The sequence below is a fragment of the Eumetopias jubatus genome, unplaced genomic scaffold, assembly GCF_037043125.1.
Source record: "Eumetopias jubatus isolate StellerSeaLion01/CBP00866 unplaced genomic scaffold, mEumJub1_p1.0 scaffold_12, whole genome shotgun sequence".
Classification (NCBI taxonomy): Eukaryota; Metazoa; Chordata; class Mammalia; order Carnivora; family Otariidae; genus Eumetopias; species Eumetopias jubatus.
In genome coordinates, this window is record NW_028274818.1 from 93,788,598 (window position 1) to 93,807,105 (window position 18,508).

Consider the following 18,508-nt stretch of genomic DNA (forward strand, 5'->3'; position numbering starts at 1 on the left):
ATCAGAGAGTGTCTTTGTCTGATGTTGGTGTTCTGTGAACTTGTTGATGCTCAACAGGATAACACCATAGCCTAGCTGATAGTGCCAGGCTGGCTCCTAGCATTACCAAGGCTTCCAGAGGGAGAGTGTAAACTAGCTCCCAGCAGCCATGGGGTGCTTTTCTTTTCTTTTCTTTTTTTACCAGTTACACTTGAAAAATCAGAATTGGCAACCCCTTTTGGTAAAACATGAGCTCTCTGGGTCACAACAGACCCCGTTACTCCCCAGTACTTTATAATGCCCCACCCCACTCATTTACACTCCTCACTGTCCCCTGGCATTGAAATCTGCACCCCTCACCAAGCAAAATAGGAACCAAGCCCAGAGAAAGGTGACTTGCCAAGGATCACCCAGTGAACTGTTGGTAGGGTGGAAATTACAACTCTGTTTAAATTTTCCTTCCAGCACACCCCCATGCTAGACATTAAGATCCTTTGTTAAATCTCTGAAGTATCAGCCTTTCAAAGGAATGTAGATCCAGTCAGATAAAACACTTCTCAGCACACTTTCTTGTCAATAACGTGTTCCTATCTTATTCCTTCTTTTTTGGGGGGACTAGGTGTCTCGCGATCTTAGCTGGGATTCTCAGACCTTTTCTTGGCAGGTTGCAGCCACCCCTGACATTCATTCCGCTCCTCAAAACCATCAGGCGTGTTCCTGCCTGGGGTCTGTGTATGTGCCCTTCCCTCTGCCCGGAGCTCTCCTCCTTCACACCTCCATGTGGCCCGGTCTTCTCAGCTTCAGCTCTGCATCACCTCCTCAGGGACGGACTCCCTGACGACCTTACCTACTCACACCCTGCATGCCCTAGCACTACTGTCACCTCCTCTAGGAGGCCACCTCACTTTAGCCTCTTGTACAAGTCTCCCTTTGATGCTTTGTTCGAAGCTCTCCTCAGTCTGTCAAAAGCGCGGGGATGGTCGGCGGGAAACCTTGCCCTTCACGCCCGCGAAGCGCCCTGAGGGCAGAGACTAACCACCCGGCGGAGACCTCGTTTTCCGCAGCAGCCCTGTGGCAGAGCGCGTCTTCCAACCGCGGGAGGAGCGCACCTCGCGCCCGCCCCGACCCCGCCGCAGGTGGCGCGCTACCGCTCAACTGGCCCAAGGCCACCACGCATGCTCCGCACCGCCGGCGCGCGAGGTCGGGGGCGGGACCGTGGCGCGCCTGCGCAGCTGCTGGGCCCCGGCTTCCGGGCGGTGTCGGCGCGATGGGGCTGACGGCCAGTGTAGCTGAGTAGCGGCGGCGTGTGGGCGTGCGGGCCGGGCGGGCCGGCTCCAGGGCTCGGGTCTCGGGGTCTTTGGGAGCCGCCGGAGGGCGCGGAGAGAACCTGGGATCGCCGTCCGCCGCCACTCTCTGGCATGTCGGCCGAGGCCTCGGGCCCGGCGGCGGCCGAGGCCCCCCCGTCCCTAGAAGCCCCTAAGCCCTCGGGTCTGGAGCCTGGCTCCGCCGCTTACGCTCTCAAGCCACTGACCCCGAACAGCAAGTACGTGAAGCTGAACGTGGGCGGCTCGCTGCACTACACCACGCTTCGCACCCTCACGGGACAGGACACCATGCTCAAGGCCATGTTCAGCGGCCGCGCGGAGGTGCTCACCGACGCGGGAGGTACGCCGCGCCGCCCTTACCTGTGTGGTCCCGCATCCTCCAGATCGCCGTCAGCCTTCCGTCGCCCAGTCTCCCCATACCCTCTCTCTCGTCTCTCTACCGTCCAGTCACTCATTTCACCTCCCTCCAGCCCCACGTCCCGTCTCATCGCCCCTTTCTCATTCATAATCCCCCTCCTCTCTCAGTCCTTTATCCCCAGCAATAACCAACATTTATGGAACTTCACACGCCCCCGTCCAACAGGTGCTGTGGTAAGTGATTCAACGTGTCACTTCAGAATTTTTATTACCAGTCCCCTCCAGTTCTCCCACCCTTTATTCCTCAGCTCAGACGACTTGGAAACCAGCCCTGCTGTCAGCAGCACCCTTCCGGGCAACGTACATGTTCCTTCCAACTGCCCAGCTTCATGTTTGCCTCTCTACCTCAGCACTGCTAACAACCAGCCTGGAGGAGTTGTCTGTCTCTGTGTTCCTCTAACACAGGTCCCTGTACATTCTAGGGATCCATCTCTAAATGCAGACTGTAGGAAAAGGCTGTTTTGGGGTTTGCCATGGACACCAGAGAGGAGGGTGGACAGTTCTTTGGCAGGTGAACCTCACCTTCGTGGAGTGTTGCCTTCAGGGTTGGGACCCACATGCCCAGGTGGAACTGTGTAAAGTTTTTGTGAAGGTGGGGGAAGGTATTCAGAGGGGGTACAACAAGGATTGTAAGAGCAGAAAAATTAAAGTTTGGGAGGTGGAGGTCAGTCTTAAAATATCTGAAGTTGAAGAATTTACTTATTTTAAACAAGTATTTGTAAAGTGCCAGTTAGTGGAAAATGAATCAGACAAGGTTAGTCTTATGGACTTTTTTGTGGGGACAGGAGGAAAACAATAAGCAAATACACGTACAAAAACACATGTAATTGCAGATAGTAGTAAGTTCTCTGAGTAATATAAAGGTTAAAATGGTAGTGAACTGGAGGGTGGGGTGGATATTTTAATTAAATAGGATGGTCAGGATTAACACTAAAAGTTAGAGTTTGTTGATAAGGTAATCTGTAATCCTTTTCTCATGGTGGGAACTTTTTCAGTGTAGAACAGACTTGGAAGGGAATTCTCTGTCTACGAATGTTAAAAAGGGGTCTATGGGGAACTCACTGGAGTTTTAAAGGATTTTCTTGGATATGGCAAAGGTTTGAGACAGATCAGTATTCAGACTTGTAGCTTTGGAATCTGTTTTTCATAAAAATTTAGTAGCTCCAGGGCCCCCTGCAAAGCCATCCTTCCTCCTGCCTCTCTCCATTCCACCAGGTTGGGTGCTGATTGACCGGAGCGGCCGCCACTTTGGTACAATCCTCAACTACCTGCGGGATGGGTCCGTGCCACTGCCTGAGAGTACCAGAGAACTGGGGGAGCTCCTAGGCGAAGCACGCTACTACCTGGTACAGGGCCTGATTGAGGACTGCCAGCTAGCATTGCAGGTGAGGGGCCCTGCGTCCCACCCGATGCCCATGTCTCTGGAGAGCTGCCCAAGCAGTTAGATACTGGGACATTAAATATAGACGGGAGGCATATGGGGTACTGTCTGGAGAGGCTGCCTGTGGCTGTGACTAGCCATGACCGCAGAAAATTTGGGGGTGCTTTCCTGTGTATCCCTGCTGCCTCAAGAAGGACCTCTCTTACCACCTCATGCCAGGACTGTTGCAGTAGTTAAATGATTGCTCTCTCCTTGCGGTTCCTCCCTGCCTAATCTGGCAATCACACTACCACCCGAGTGATGATCCTTAAACACAGTCGCAATCTATTCTCCCCCTTGCTCAGAAATCTTAAATAACTCCCTGTGCTACCAGGGAAAAAAATATCTAAATTTAAATTATAATGATCTCTGTGTTTTGGTCCTATCCTGGGAGGCAGCATTCTACCCCCAGCCAGGTTTTGGGTTTTTTTTGTTTTTAACTTTTTTTTAGCAATGAAATCTTAGAAGCAGAGCTGCTCCTAATAAAACAGGTTGGGGGTTCCACAGCCCCAACTGCTGGGCTTCTCTTCTGTGGATCTCTTAGGGTTCTGAGGAGAAGAGCTTAGAAAGCATAGTCAGGACCTGTGGGTTAAGTGTCACCTCTACCACAGCTGATTGAGTGACTTTGATTGAGTCATTTCCTACCTCTGGCATTCTGTCCTCTGTTCCAAAAGATAGGGAGACAAGAAAAATAGGTACAGTGTAATGAGTTTTACATAAAGCCTTTTATTCTGTTCTATTTTTACAATGTTAAAAATGTCCTTTCTTGTATGATACAATATTAATAGGAGATTATGAGAGTTTCTTTTTTGATGCCCTTTATATATTAAAAAGTGGCAACTATGAACAACTTTCTGTTGGCTTGGTGAATACTTACTGGTTCTTGAAATTCAAAAGTATAGAGTTTCTTTGGGCAGTATCCATGTTTTTCAGACTTCATCCCATAGGAAAAAAAATGTATTTTATAGTCACATATATATAACTTCAGTCAGAGTTTTATAAATACACGCTGATATATTGTTTTCTTTCTTTTGACTGCTCTTTGGGACTCATTAAACTTACTTCAGGACCCATGAATGGGTCACCACTTGCAGTTGGAAAACCATTGAATTAGATGATCTTGAAAGTGGGTTCCTGCTCTGTAGTCGTACATTTATCCAGTGTTACCTCATATCCACTGTGTGTTGGGAGTGATTCTGCTATCTGCTTGTGTGTACATCTTGTACCCCTGTTCGATACATAGGTGGGAGGTTGGGGATATATCCAAGGTCAAAGAGCCAGCCAGTAAGCCACAGAGCTCAGTTTCAGCCCCAGGTTATCTGACTCCCTGGTGCAGTGCTTTTTCCTCTGCTCCAATTGCCTCCTTTCCAGGTTTCCCTGACACCGTTCCCCATCCTCACCGCACTCAGAGTTTGCTTGTTCGTGTGGAGGTTTTGGTTTTTGTTTTTAAGGTTCAGGTATAGAGGATTGCGTTTATCCTACTCCTCAGTGTGTGGTACTTAATCATCATGGGTCTCTACAAGTCTTTTCTCTTTTTATTTTTCCCCTTTATTCCCAGCCCCTTGCCCACTTCCCTTTTACCCATAGGTACCCCTCCAGTTCTAATGTTTTGATACATATACTTAGATTATGTTTGTACCCTTGAAAAGCTAAAAGCCTCGTTTTGTATATGTATTCGTTTTAAATTTCCATAAATGGTTTTGAGCTATGGATTGTGTGTTCTGTTTCTTAATTCAACACTTCTTTCAAGATCTATTCATGCTGCTGTTTGTACATTTAGTTCTTTGCTTCTAACTGCTACACAAGAATCTTTGGCGTGTATTCACCGTATTTTATTTATATATTCCCCTGAGGTTGGAGACCTAGATTGCCTCCACCTTCCTTCCCCTGCAAACGGTGCCAGCTGCCACCATGAGCATCCTTAAACATGTGCCCTTGTGGATCCTGGGCCAGGGTTTCTCATGTTTGTAGGTGGAAGTGGAATTGCAGGGTCACAGAACACATACAAATGGATTTCAGCAAGTATCATCAGATTACTCTCCCGAATGACTATAGCACTTTATACTCCTGATCAGCAGTACATAACGGATCCCGTTTCTGCATATTCTCAGCAACACCTGGCATCAGCCAGTGTTCTGATTTTGCTAATCTGATTGGTATAGAGTGATCTCATTTTAATTTGCATGCCTCTAATTACTAATGAGATTGAGCATCTTTTCATATGCTTACTTGCTTTTGTGGTTTCCCTTCTGTGAATTGCCTATTTATATTCTTTACCAAATTTTCTACTGAGTTTCCTGTCTTTTTCTTGTTGCTTTGCAGAAGATCCTTGCATATTTTAGTTTAGTTCCTAGGGAGAATTAAGCCCGAAGACATGTAGCCGAAGACATGTATTGTACACAATAAATCTACTTTCCTCATATGCCTCTAGAATGGTACTGTTTTCCTATCATCCTTGAGAGTTGAGAAAATAGGTACTCAAATTATTTATTTGCTGGATTTTGAGATTCAGGTGAGGAATCCTAGTTGAGAAAGTCTGTTTCAGATAATTTCTAGTCAGTTTTAGTTGTCGCCAGTATTTTCTCTTAAAATGTCACCTGTCTGTGGCATCTTTTGTTGAATTGAAATCCTTGATTTTTTTATTATAAATAACCATTTGTTATTTTTAAAGCAGTATATGTATGTATTGTAGAAATTTAGAAAACACAGATGATCAAAAAAATAAAAGCTCCAGATACCCTTCCAGGTGTGTGTGTGTGTGTGTGTGTGTGTGTGTGTGTGTGTGTGTGTGTGTGTGTGTATTTGCCAAAATATATATGATCATGCTATATGTGCTGTTTTGTAATTTGCTTTTTTTGTTTGTTAATAATTGCTCTTTCCATGTCAATAAAATTTCTTCTTATCTAACATCCAGAGTATACACAAATTTCTCCATTTGTTCCAGAAACATCTTTTATGCCTGATTCATCTAAACCAGGACCCAGTCTAGATCCTTGCATTACATCTGGTTATTATGTTCTCTCAGTCTCTTCCAACCCCAGACCATCCCTTTTTTGCTCATGCTGACTTGTTAAAAGAGACCACCAGTTGTCCTGCACATTGACCCACTTTCCAAATTTGCCTGGTGGTTTCCTTATGGTATCATTTGGTTTGGTACTATACCCTGTTCTGAGTTTTTTGTAAACTAGACAGTAGATTTATTTTTTTTAATTAATTGATTAATTTTTTTTTAGTAATCTCTGCACCCGACATGGGGCTCGAACTCAGGACCCTGAGATCAAGAGTCATGTGCTCTTCCAACTGAGCCAGCCAGGTGCCCCAAAAGTAGATTTAAAGGCTTGATACTAAAACATTTTGATTAGAATATATTTTAGGCAATTTTCTATATTTTCTATTGTGTTGAGAGATCCATAATTTTGCTAATATGACCCATCATTAGTAATACTCAGAGTTAGCCCTACATTCAGGTGATGATGGTTGGATCCCTCTATTATAGTTACGCTTCCTTGTTGCCAACCATAAAGTAATCTTTGTGATGTTTAGGCACTGTGTGAGTGGCAGTTACCTATCAACCACACACCAATTGAGAATCCTTACCTGAATCAATAATTTCATTAGAGTTGTAGAGTAATTATAATTGTCATTCCTTCAGAGTTATTACGTGGGATTATTTGTAAAGTCACAGTTTCCGTTGTCAACTGGAGAAAATCTTGATTTTAATGTCAAGTTCCTCTTTTTTTTTTTTTTTTTTTTGCTTAGTGGTATATCCTTGTACGGTCTTGTTTAAAAAGGTTTTTTTTCCATTCTATCTACATCTTTTGTTAGCTTTATAGTTTTAGCTTTCATACGTGGGTCTTGTAATCTAAATTCACTGTTACAAATGTGAATTATGAAGGGATTTAACAATTTTTTGTCCTCCAGAGAGTGAGCTAGTTTTTCCAATGCCATCTACTAAACATTCTGTGGTATCCTGTGTCCAAGATAGCCACCAGCAGTTCTTGCTTCCTCCTTATTCAGGCTCTTGTGTAGTCCCCTCCCACGCTGAACAAAGCTGACCTATGTAACCAATAGGATATTGCAGAAGTGATAGTGTGGCTTCTAAAGCTAGGTCATAAAAGACATTGCAGTTTTTGCCTCTGTCTCGGATCACTCACTCTGGGGGAAACCAGCTGCCACATAAAGACACCCAGTCAGCCCAAGGGAGAGTTTACTTGGTGAGGAACGGAAGCCCCCTGTCAATAGCCAGCACACAGAGCCGGGCATATGGGTGAACTCTCTTCAAGCAGATTCTCTAGGCCCAATCAAGTCTTCAAATAACTACAGCCCAGGCCAACATCTGGACTCCCAGCTTCCTGAGAGACCCTGGTCCAGACCACCCCCAACTAGCCAATCTCAAGTTCCCAACTCACGGAAACTGTGCAATAATAAATGTTTATTGTTTTAAGCTGGTAAATTTGTAGTAATTTGTTACCCAGCAATGGATAACAGATTTGGTATCTGGGTGGGTTCTGTGGTAACAAAAGCCTCAAACGTACTAGTGGCTTTAGAACTGGGAAGTGGGCACCAGTTGGCAGGACTTTGAGGAGAATGTTAATAAAGGCCTGAAGAGCTTTAGAGGGTCTGTTCATGGAAGCCTGATGACCTCAGAGGAGGCTGCAATGGGGAAAATGTTACTGGAAACCGGTGCAGAGGGAACCCTCATCATGTAGAGGCAGGATTTTGGCAACAATGTCTCCTGCAGTAATGTAGAAAGTAGAATGTACCTAATGAACTGGGTGATGTAGCTAAAGAAGTTTCCAGAAAGAATGTTGAAGGGCCCACCAGGTATCTTGTTGCCAACAGTAAAATAGAAGAGGAGAGGATAAGCAAGAGGGAACACAATTAAACAAGGAGGCAGGAATTACTGGGTTCGAAAAGTCCCAACCTTTCCAGATAACACATGATGTTACAATTCACAAATGACTTTCTAGCAAAGATCAAATACAGGGCATTCTCAGTAAAACATGGTCTAAAAGATGAAGCCGAGAATGTGATTGTAAAAACCTTTGTTAAGACTTCAGAAACATCCCAGATGATGCCTCGGAGCACTGTTGATCAAACAACAGTGCTGCCCCTCAGCCATCTCGGCACATGCCCAAAGTAGAGGAGAGCATATCTCACAGAGATTTGTGGGTATGACATCTATCCAATGAACTGAACCCCAAGACTCAACGAGTATCTGCCTATTAAGTTTTTACAAGAATTACATTGGCAGAAACACTGCCAGCTTGGACCAGAAGTGATCGAGACGGTGCAAGAGAAGAGGCCTTTGGGCCCCCAGAGCTCTACAAGCAGGAAACCACGGAGCCGCAAGCATGGACTTTCATGGAAAAGAAGGACGATTCAGGGCAGAGCCAAGAGCCGTAAAGAATCATTTCTGGCAAGAGTAGGCATCAGAGAGCTCCCAACGTTTGTCCAACTGGGTTGCAGAATTTCTACGAAGCAGTGACTTTTGTATGCCACCTACCTCCCCTCAAACCTTTTGAACAAGAGTCCCCCACTGATTATCCTAATGCCTGTTCCACCACTGCATATTAGGTATATGGGAGAGAGAATTTGTCTCTTTAGTTCACAGGTCTTCAGATCAAGAAGAAATGTACTTAAGGAGCTATAGTTAAGGAACTACACCCAAGGAGCCTCATCCCCACCCGGACTGACTTAGGTGACGGGATTCTGTACTTCAGGCTGATGCTGTAATGAGATGAGACTTTGGGGATCTTGGGAGGGGGTGAGTGTGCTTTTCAATGGGAAGGGTTTGGATCAAAGGGGCCAGAACGTGGCCTGTGGAGCCAGCCTCCAAGGCAGTCCCCTGTGATTCTTACTCCCTAGTACTCATTCTTTCGTGTGGTTCCCTTTCACACGGAACAGGGCTGACAAAACCAGGTCATAAAGGACATTGAAACCCCCACCTCGCTCTCTCGGATTATTTGCTCTGGAGAAGCCAGCTGCCACGTTGCAAGGACGCTCAAGCAACCCTACGGAGAGGTCCAGATGACAGGGATCAGATGTTTCCTGCAGAGAGCCAGCACAAACTTGCCAGCCATATGAATAAGTATTCTCAGACCAGATCCTCCAGACCCAGGCATGCCTTCGGATTCCTGCAGCACTGGCTGAGTTGGCTACAACCTCAAGACAGACCCCTATAACAAAACGACCCAGCTAAGCCACTCCTGAATTCCTAACCCACAGGAACTGAGATAATAAATATTTATTGTTGCTTTAAGCTGCTAAGCTTGGGGATAGTTTATTACACAGCAATAACCAATACACACTCCATACTTGCCCCACTGATATGTGGTATCCCCTTTATAAATATCAGTTCTCATATATACATCAGCCCATTTCCAAACTCTCTTGTGTTCCATTGGTTTTGTGTTTGTTCCCCAAAACCACACTGTTTTCATTAGTATGGCTTTATAGGATATCTTAATATATGATAGCATCAGCCCTTCCTCTTGGCTCTTTTTAAAAATTGACCTAAGTAATAAGAGACTTTTATTCTTCCATATTAATGTTAGAAAAAGGTCTCTTTTTTTTAAGATTTTATTTATTTGTCAGAGACAGAGAGCACACACAAGCAGGGGGATCGGCAGGCAGGGGAAGCAGGCTCCCTGCTGAGCAAGGAGCTGATGCGGGACTTGATCCCAGGACCCTGGGATCATGACCAGAGCTGAAGGCAGGCGCTTAACCGACTGAGCCACCCAGGCGTCCCTAATGTTAGAAAAGGTCTTATAAGTTTCTCAAAAAAAAAAAAAAAAAAAAAAGGAAAAACTTCTGGAATTTACAGTTGAGAAAAAGATCTGGTTGAGAGAGGTGAAAGGGGTTTTGGCATAAAGATTCTGGAACAGAACAGAGGAAAGAAGCCCATGTATCTGGTTCTGCCTCAGACCTCATCTCACCCAACCAGGTTCATTTATTCAGCAGACACTGAGCAGCCACTGTATACTAGGCACTCCCTGGGGGAGAAGAGACAGATCATAAGCAAACATATAACAAAATGAGAAAATGTGAGGACCTCAGTGCTGCGAAGAATGAGCTGCTAACGTGTAAAGAAGAAGGTAGAGGATGATGTTTTAGTCAGGGAGCTTTAGGAGACGGACCAGCACCCTCTGAGGTGTACTGTTTTGAGTTAGCTGAATGGCATGAAAGGGCCAGGCACACAGCATCGAAGACCATTCCAGGCAGGGGGAACAGCAAAGGGTTGGGTGGGCACAAGGAACAGGCCGTGGGTGGGGCTGAAGCCCAGCAAGCAGGGGAGAGTGGTAGAGATGAAATCAGAGAGGTTGGAACTTACAGAGCTCGGTGGACCTCTAAGGAGTCTGGATTTTTCCCCCACGGAAGGCAACAGGCAGGTTTGGACAGCTTTTAAGTGGGGGAGCGAGTGACCTTTGTGCTGTTAACCACCTTCCGCTTCTTCTCCAGCAAAAAAGGGAGAACCTGTCCCCGCTGTGCCTCATCCCCACGGTGACATCTCCCCGGGAGGAGCAGCAGCTCCTGGCCAGCACCTCCAAGGTGAGGCCCCTGAGCCCTGTAGGGTGGAGGCTGTGGGCCTCTCCCTGCAGCCTGACCCCACCCTTCTCCGTGCTCTCTCCCCCCACAGCCCGTGGTGAAGCTCCTGCACAACCGCAGTAACAACAAGTACTCCTACACCAGGTGACCACCACGGGGCAGGGAGGCGCCCTGGGGTGGGGGTGGGGGGGTCTGGGCTCAGGCACAGCCCTGATGCGGGCCCCTCCGGGGTGAGGGGGCTGTGGCCGCCCAGAGGGGCAGAATGCCTGCCAGGAAGCAGATTCCGCTCTGAGTACTGTGGGCAGGTCATTGTCAGCCTGGAGGTTCAGTGTGCTCACCCGCAAACTGGGTTTCAGCGAGGATTAGATGAGAGTGGCTAACATTTATTTACTAAGGGCTTTTCCGCAGCAGACGTTGCTTCCCGTGCTTTACCCATATTAACGCCCATAATCCTCACGGTTGTGTGGGGTAGTACTATCTCCATTTGACAGAGAGGGAACCGAGGCACCAAGAGGTGAAGGAACTTGCCTGGTGTCACTTGGTTGCAAGAAGTGGTGCAGTGAGGACGTTAGGTGAAGCCACGGGGGCCCCTCTGCTGTGCGGGGATTTGCTCAGCAAATGATGTTGCTTCTCTGAGGCCAGCTGAACCAGACTCCAGACGCGGGTGGGGGCGAGGGGGAGGGGGACGCGCAGAGGAAGCTCCCTGCTGGGCCCCAGGGCCTGAATGCAGGGTAGGCGGGCCCCTGTGCTGCGGAACAGAGGGAAGGAAGCCAGTGTGCTAAGGCCTCCTGGCCCCCTGGTCCTCAGCACTTCAGATGACAACCTCCTTAAGAACATTGAGCTGTTTGACAAACTGGCCCTGCGCTTCCACGGGCGGCTGCTTTTCCTCAAGGATGTCCTGGGGGACGAGATCTGCTGCTGGTCCTTCTACGGGCAGGGCCGCAAAATCGCCGAGGTGTGCTGCACCTCCATTGTCTATGCCACGGAGAAGAAGCAGACCAAGGTCAGAAGGGGCTCAGGGCCTGGTCAGGGAGGGCTGTGGTGGTGGGCGGCCACCAGGACCCCCGCCAGAGGCGGCGCAGCTGAACGGGCAGCGAGGTGTCCTGGGAGTCAAGAGCTGCGCTTCCAAGTTCTGGGGTCTCGTGTAACCATGGGCAAGTCACCTTCCCCCTGCGGGTCTCTCTTCCTCTGGCATGAAACGAGAGTGTTGGATTAGAGTGGGATTCTTTACCTAGCCCATTTGGGTCTCCAGGCTCCCTGAAGTGGTGTGCAGATTTGGGAGTGTGCATGCATTTTTCCACATAGAAGGACCATAGTTGTTAGAATCTCAGAAGGGTCCGTGACCCAAAATATGTTCTTACAACCTCAGGGCCTTAGAACACACAGGTCTCTTAGAACATGCTGAGTTTGTAAGCCCTGAGTCATTAACCTGGCAGTCATCAGCAGATACTTCCTGAGCACCTCCTCTGCACCAAGCACAGCGCCAGGCTTGGAATCCAGGTGAATGAAAGGCCTAGTAAAGTACCAGCCCTCTGTCGTGTCATCTGTTCCCTTCTGACTTTGATATGAAGGAAGTGCCTCAGATACGCAAGGGTCTGAGCACCCAGTGCTATTTCATACCTCTCCACCTTTGCACATGCTAGTCCCTCTTCTTGGACTTTTTCCTCATCCCCATCTGCCTAATGAACTTGTGCTCAATCTTTAAGACAGAAGCCAAGCACAGCTTTCTTTGGGACACCTTCGCTCATGAGCTTTCAACCTCTCACAACCCCAAAGTTGGTCATACTTCCTTCCTAGTCTGCAGCGGTCAGGAGGGTGTCACATCAGCAGCAAGGGGTTAGCTCCTTGAGGGTAGGGCTCTAGCTTTTCTTCCAGTCTCTCTAGCACTAGACAGGCGCTTATCATGCAGTGGAAGCTAGGAAGCATTTATCGAATGCATGCAGGAATGAATGACCCAGCTTCCAAGAAGTTTCCATTGTAATTGGGAAGACAGGAAGATAAACCAGTAATGAGAATGCAGCTTGTTAAGTTATATTAGCTCTGTCCCTCCGGGCCACACGACACGACACGACACCTCCTCTGTCCCTCTCCAGCACCTCCCCGATTCACCCCTTTCTACTCTCCCTCCACTGTGCCTCCCTCCTGCTGATCTTCAAATACTGTACTAAGTGCACTCCTGCCCCGAGGCTCTTAGCCTTGCTGTGGCCTGTTCCCCAGGCTGCCCTTTCTCTACTTACCCACCTGGCTCCTTCCCTCCCTCCTCTGACTGCTGATTGAATGTCACCCTTTCAACGAGGCCTTCTCTGAACGCCCTCTCTAAAGTTGTAACATTTGTGGCCATGACCCTCCCCACCCCCTTTTTCTGCTGTATTTTTTCCTGTAACGTCACCATCTGAGAGTTTATATTTGATTACACGTATGTCTGGGTCCTCCCCCTTGAACGTAAACTTCCTGCAGGCAGGAACTTTGTTTAGTTCACTGCTATATTCCCAGTGCCTAGAACACCTGGGACGGGGCCGTCACTCAGTATTTGTCAAATGCAAGAACATACCAAGAGACTTGGCAGCAAAGGAGAGAAAACAAGTAACTCTGCCTGACTTCGGAGTTGGACCTTGAGGGATAAGTATGACTTTGCCGAGTAAAGAATTTGCCAGGGGGCTGGACAGTCCAGGCCAAAGAACCTGTGACTGCAAAGGCTAGGGGGTGCGCCCGTGCAGGAGCAGCTGGGCCGGGGGGCTGTCTGTGTAACTGCATCAGAGGGTAGGAGCAGGGGCTTGCTGGCCTTTTGCAGGTGGAATTCCCAGAGGCCCGGATCTTTGAGGAGACCTTGAACATCCTGATCTACGAGACTCCCCGGGGCCCAGACCCAGCCCTCCTGGAGGCCACAGGGGGTGCAGCCGGAGGTGGTGGGGCAGGCCGAGGGGAGGATGAGGAGAACCGAGAGCACCGTGTCCGCAGGATCCATGTCCGGCGCCACATCACCCACGACGAGCGTCCTCATGGCCAACAGATTGTCTTCAAGGACTGACCTTTGACCTTTCTGTGTTCCTCCTGCCACTGGAACGCAGTTCCTCTCTCTTTCCCTCCCCTTCCCAGACCTTAGCCCCGGCTTTGCTGGCCAAGTCGTGGGTCTTCCTTCTGTCCCTTCGTCGCATGGTACAGTTCACTGTGGCCCTTTTCCATTCATTCCCACCTCACTGCTAACAACACGGTATGTTCCAGCCCCTTCCATCAGTCAGAACCCTTCAGAGGGCCTGTTCCCTCATCCCATCCTTGTCTTGCTATCTTCCTCACCAGCTGGTTTAGAATGATTTAGAATTCCCCTTTTCTCTTTCTCTCTCTCTCTTTTTTTTTTTAGCACATCGTACATGCCAAAGTGTCAAGCCAGTCCTTACGGACACCCACCATGTTCTGAGCCGCCTCCCCACCATTGTGCAGGGCAGTTTCCCCCCCGCCTCCTTCCCCCACCAGTCCCCCCCACCCCTTTGACTTTGTACGAGGCTGGCCTGGGCTTGCACCAGCTCAGCCATCTTCTCAATCTATTACATATTATTTATTTTAATTTTCTATTAAATTATTGGAATAAAGTTGAGCTGAGGGTCTGGTGCTGGCTCCGGGGGAGAGGGTCAAGGAGATGGCTTGTGTTAAGGAGGTACTTGGCTAGTTGGATGGGAGAGGACAGGAGCCCCCGCCCCAAGCCTTTTACTTGGCTGGTAGCTGGACGAAGGAGTTAGGAGAGGACTTAAAATCTGTATTTCAGTGTAGGCTGGCCAGTTCCCGCCCGCAGCCCCACCCCACCCCCTGCAGCGGAGAGGAGGTCCTGGCTACCACTCAAGCCATCCCTGAGTAGTGCAGCACCTCTCCAGCCCAGGTGTCTGAAGGGAGCCCCTTCCTTCAAGGGTCTGGCGCGAAGACAAAGTCAAGGGCCTGGCGCTCGGCCCCGGCCACGTTGGGGTGCCAGAGGTCCACGATGAAGACCACCCGAGGCCCGTCTTCAGGGGAGCCTAGGGCAAATGGGGATGGAGACAAGAGAGTGGCTGACATTAACTACTTACCTGCCAGAATACTCACCACATACTCATAACAGCCAGCACTTGGCGATTAAGTGCCAGGCTCTGTTCTAACCCCTTAGACCTGTTAACTCTTACTCATCAAAACAAACTGCAAGTCAGTACCATGATTATTCCCATTTTTATACGAAGTAACTGAGGCACAAAGAGGTTAAATAACTTGGCCAAGCTCACACAGCTAGTAAGTGCCAGAGGTAGGACAGGAACCCGGGCGGTCCAGGCCCAGGGGCTTGTTAACCACTTTGCTGTGCACCTCCATGACCTCATTTAATCCCTGCAGTTACCAGATAAAGCAGGTGGTCGCCCTACTTCACAGGGGTTGGGGGAAGTTACATATGACTTGTTCAAGGTCATGCAGCTGGAAAGCGGAAGTGCCAGGACAGGGAGCCAGTTGGGCCTGATTCCGCAGCCTCTAGTCTGTGCCCCTCCACTCGGTCTCTCTTTCCTCCTAGTAGAACTGGGGCCCATTACCATTATGAGCCACTGTGTGCAGGAAGGAGTCGTCCACCAGTAGACAGTGTCCCTCAGCCCAGCACTGGGGCTCGCCCCCGACCACCAGCTCACAGCCGGGAGGAATCTTCAGGCCTGTGGAAAGAGACCCAGGCATCCAACACCCCCCGCCTCCATCAGAGGGGCCCACCCTATTTGGTCAAAAAGCAGCTTGAAGGTCTTCAAACGCCCCATGTGGTGTCCCTCCTTGCTCTCTGGAAGGTGTCCCAGATGTAATGACAATATAGTAGCAGATGAGAGAAGTGCTGGGAGATAGGGGAAAGGCAGTGCAAAGCACAGTCTGCTGTTCCAGAGAAAAGGGAAGGCTTCCTGGAGGAAGCGGCATCTCTTCTTGGGCTTCTGCCAATTTATTTAGCTGAAGAACCCACTTACTGTGTGCTCGGCCCTCATTAGTATAAAACTAATGGATCCATTTTGGCCCAAGGACCACAACACAGTAAAGTGCCGTGAGAAACCTGAGCAGCCAACTCCAATGATGGGGAATAGGAGGACCCCCCTGCCCAGAGGAGGTGTGGCACCAGAAAGTGGGAGTCCTGAAGGCTGAGTAGGAGTTTTCCAGGAGGTGATAGGTGATAAGGGGGAAAGACATTCTAGGCTGAGGATCAAGTGTGGCATCTGCCAGGATCAGCCAGAAGGTTCTCCTGATCTGATGTGTGGTGGGAGGGAAGGGGAGGAAGGGAACAGGTGGGAGATAAGGTGAAGAAAGAACCTGGACTTGATCCTGAGGCCAGGGTGCTTTGAAGTGAAGGACACATCAAACTGGTGGCACAGGACATGATTTTAGGCAACACAAGGTTTTAAATAACCCTGCATTAAATAACAAAATTGTTTCCTTTTCCATCTTCTCTCAGTCTTTAAAACAAGAAAGGAATCTCAGTTTGGTGCCACCATGACTTTAACACCCCCCTAACACCGCTCCCTTCTAAAGGAAGAGAGGGTAGGCTTCGGTCTCAGACTACAGTATTTAACTAGAATTTTTAAAGCTTTTTTTTTTTTAAGTTTAAATTTGTTTTTATGGGTACTTTCCATTCAGTGCAAGTAATACTGATTATCATTGTTCTATAAAGGTTCCTTTTAAATAAATAAGTGAAACAAAATGTAAGGGGAATCAGTATCAAGAAACATAGTCCAGGTGGTAAATGACCATGGCAAAGCTTATGAAGATGGTTGGCAGGTAATCGAAGCTTAGGAAATGCCGCTGTGGGCAACAGGGAGTCATGGAAGATTTCTGAGAAGAGAGGGATGATCAGAAGCACAGTGTAGAAAGCTTTGGTGGCAGAGAAGAAAGTCTGGAGGAGGAATCGTGGAGGCAAGGAGGTTTTCTGTAGGCAGCATCTACTTACCCAGATGGCATCTGACCCGGGCATTGGTGGGCCCACAGCGACCCTCAAGCCGAGCCCCAGGCAGGAGGACAGAAAAGCCAGCATTGCCGAAGGTGTTGGCACTCATAAAGCTCCGCAGCCCCCTCAGTGCCCGATAGGCCCCCGGACACCGGCGGCAGTTGCTGGGTTGGCACCGGCCTGCTTGGTACAGCAGGAGCTGGTAGCACCCAGGGGCCAGGGGCGGGGACCAGCCCCGAGGCAGAGGAGTAGTCCCTGAGAAGTCCCAGCTCACAGCCCCGAAGTCCCGCAAAATGGCAGGGAAGCTGCTCTCCAGGAGCTCCACGTCATGCCGCTGGGCATCCCGTGGCACGAAGGGGGCTGAGGGCAGGTCTGGCAAAAAAAGCAGGCCTGGGCGCTGAATGCCCAGGACCCCCGGCCCTTCCCCAGGGCCTGGGCCACCTTGAACTGCCCGCCTCACCCTACCCATGCCCGCCCAGGAGTAGCGCCTGGCGTAGGCCCGCAGGCGACGGCTCACTAGGCCTTCTGCCCTGAGTCCTTCCCCAGGCTCCCCAGAGCTCCCTGGGCTTGGCCTGCCAGTCTCAGAGCATCCCCTAGGCCCCCCACTGACACTCCCAGCCCGACTCCCAGCCCCGAGAGCCTGCATGTCTTGGGAGCCCAGGCGGTAACAGTACCAGAGGAAAAGGGAAGTGAGGGCTCCAAGGAGCAGGGTGAGGGCTGAGGAGGCCAAGGGCGATGGCCACGCAGGCATGATGGGCAGGGAGGCCCTGACCAGGAGGCCTGGGGCATCTTCCAGACCCCAGTTCCCCTGTCCTCCCAGTTCTCCACCGGTTCCCTCTGTGGCTGCTCCCGGGTTACCCCCTGGGCTGTTTCCCCTCCACATTTCCCACTCTTGGTTCTCTCTCCTGAGGTCTTCTCTTCACCTTCTATCTCCCTCTTTCTCACCTCCTTCAAGTACCTCCCAACCCTCCTTTCTCTTTCTTTCCTTCTATCTCTCTCCCCTTCTCCTCTTCTTTCTCCTTCAACTCTCTCCTCTTCCTTCCCCCCACCCCCTCTCCTTTCTCCTTCCGGCAGTTTCTCTCCCTCAGCCTCTCCTTTCCCCACCCTCTCTGTCCTTCCCTCTCCTTTCTTCTCTCCTCCCTCTCCTCCCCGCCTCTCTTAGCTCTCCCTCCTTCCTTCTAGCTTCCCCCGACAGCAGTTCCTACCCCACCTGGACCCGGGAGCCCGCAACCAGTTGTCCTCCGCAGCGGCTTCTCTCTCTCCTTCCAACCCCTCGTCCCCTTCTGCCCTCGCTTCTCAGTCGACCCGACCCGCGGGTCTTTCTCTCTCTCTCTCTCTCTCTCTCTCTCTCTCTCTCTCTCTCCCTCCCTTTCTCCTACTCGTTCCTTCCTTGGCTCCCACTCACCCTGACGTCACCCCTCCCCACAGTCATCTCAGCTTAGCTATCCCCGCCCCCACCCAGCGGCAGTCGCATCTCAGCCGGGGTGGGGGGGGCGGTCGTCTCCGGATTCGCCTCCCCTCCCCGCCCCGACGGGGCGCCACGTGGGGCGCAGGGGGCACTGTGCCAACCTCCAGCCTCCCCGCAATGCGAAAAGAAGGGGCGGGGGCTGAGGGAGGGGCGTGGCAAGACAAGGGGCGGGGCGAGCGCGTAGACTGATGGGCAGGGCCGGCGCTCGCGGACTGAGGACAGGGACACTGCCGCCCGCCCGTAGGTCTGCTGATCCCCTGACCAGTCGGCCTGTGACTCCCCTGCCCCCTCCGCCTCCACTAGAACCAGCCCCTCACCCCACCCCCGGGAGCCTGATTGACAGTGAGGGCGGCTTCAGCCAATCGCCCGCGGCGTCGGGGGCCGGGCCCGCTCCGGCGGGGCCGGGAAGAGCTGTCCGCTAGCTGGTGGTG

General features: G+C 50.2%; 2 protein-coding genes across 2 annotated transcripts; one reads left to right on the forward strand and one right to left on the reverse strand.

The window, feature by feature from the left end:
- The first annotated feature begins 1,227 nt into the window (after positions 1–1,227).
- On the forward strand, positions 1,228–14,279 carry KCTD13 (potassium channel tetramerization domain containing 13). Its single transcript, XM_028109919.1, has 6 exons — positions 1,228–1,644; positions 2,937–3,106; positions 10,603–10,692; positions 10,781–10,833; positions 11,497–11,692; positions 13,481–14,279. Exons 1-6 carry the CDS (start codon positions 1,398–1,400, stop codon positions 13,715–13,717), a joined length of 993 nt encoding a protein of 330 aa, XP_027965720.1. The 5' UTR covers positions 1,228–1,397; the 3' UTR covers positions 13,718–14,279.
- A 232-nt stretch (positions 14,280–14,511) lies between these two features.
- On the reverse strand, positions 14,512–17,597 carry ASPHD1 (aspartate beta-hydroxylase domain containing 1). Its single transcript, XM_028109922.2, has 3 exons — positions 16,613–17,597; positions 15,231–15,344; positions 14,512–14,693 (listed from the first exon to the last, which is right to left on the reverse strand). Exons 1-3 carry the CDS (start codon positions 17,490–17,492, stop codon positions 14,584–14,586), a joined length of 1,104 nt encoding a protein of 367 aa, XP_027965723.2. The 5' UTR covers positions 17,493–17,597; the 3' UTR covers positions 14,512–14,583.
- Between the last annotated feature and the right edge of the window lie 911 nt (positions 17,598–18,508).

What these genes read in the sequence shown, in the direction of transcription:
- KCTD13 (XM_028109919.1), top strand. Translation starts at nt 1,398, where the DNA reads ATGTCGGCCGAGGCCTCGGGCCCGGCGGCGGCCGAGGCCCCCCCGTCC. An exon ending in ACTGCCAGCTAGCATTGCAG is followed by an intron (nt 3,107 to 10,602) that starts GTGAGGGGCCCT and finishes CTTCTTCTCCAG; the next exon opens with CAAAAAAGGGAGAACCTGTC. An exon ending in AACAAGTACTCCTACACCAG is followed by an intron (nt 10,834 to 11,496) that starts GTGACCACCACG and finishes CCTGGTCCTCAG; the next exon opens with CACTTCAGATGACAACCTCC.
- ASPHD1 (XM_028109922.2), bottom strand. Translation starts at nt 17,492, where the DNA reads ATGTGGAGGGGAAACAGCCCAGGGGGTAACCCGGGAGCAGCCACAGAG. An exon ending in CCGGGTCAGATGCCATCTGG is followed by an intron (nt 15,345 to 16,612) that starts GTAAGTAGATGC and finishes CTCTTTCCACAG; the next exon opens with GCCTGAAGATTCCTCCCGGC. An exon ending in GCACACAGTGGCTCATAATG is followed by an intron (nt 14,694 to 15,230) that starts GTAATGGGCCCC and finishes CATTTGCCCTAG; the next exon opens with GCTCCCCTGAAGACGGGCCT.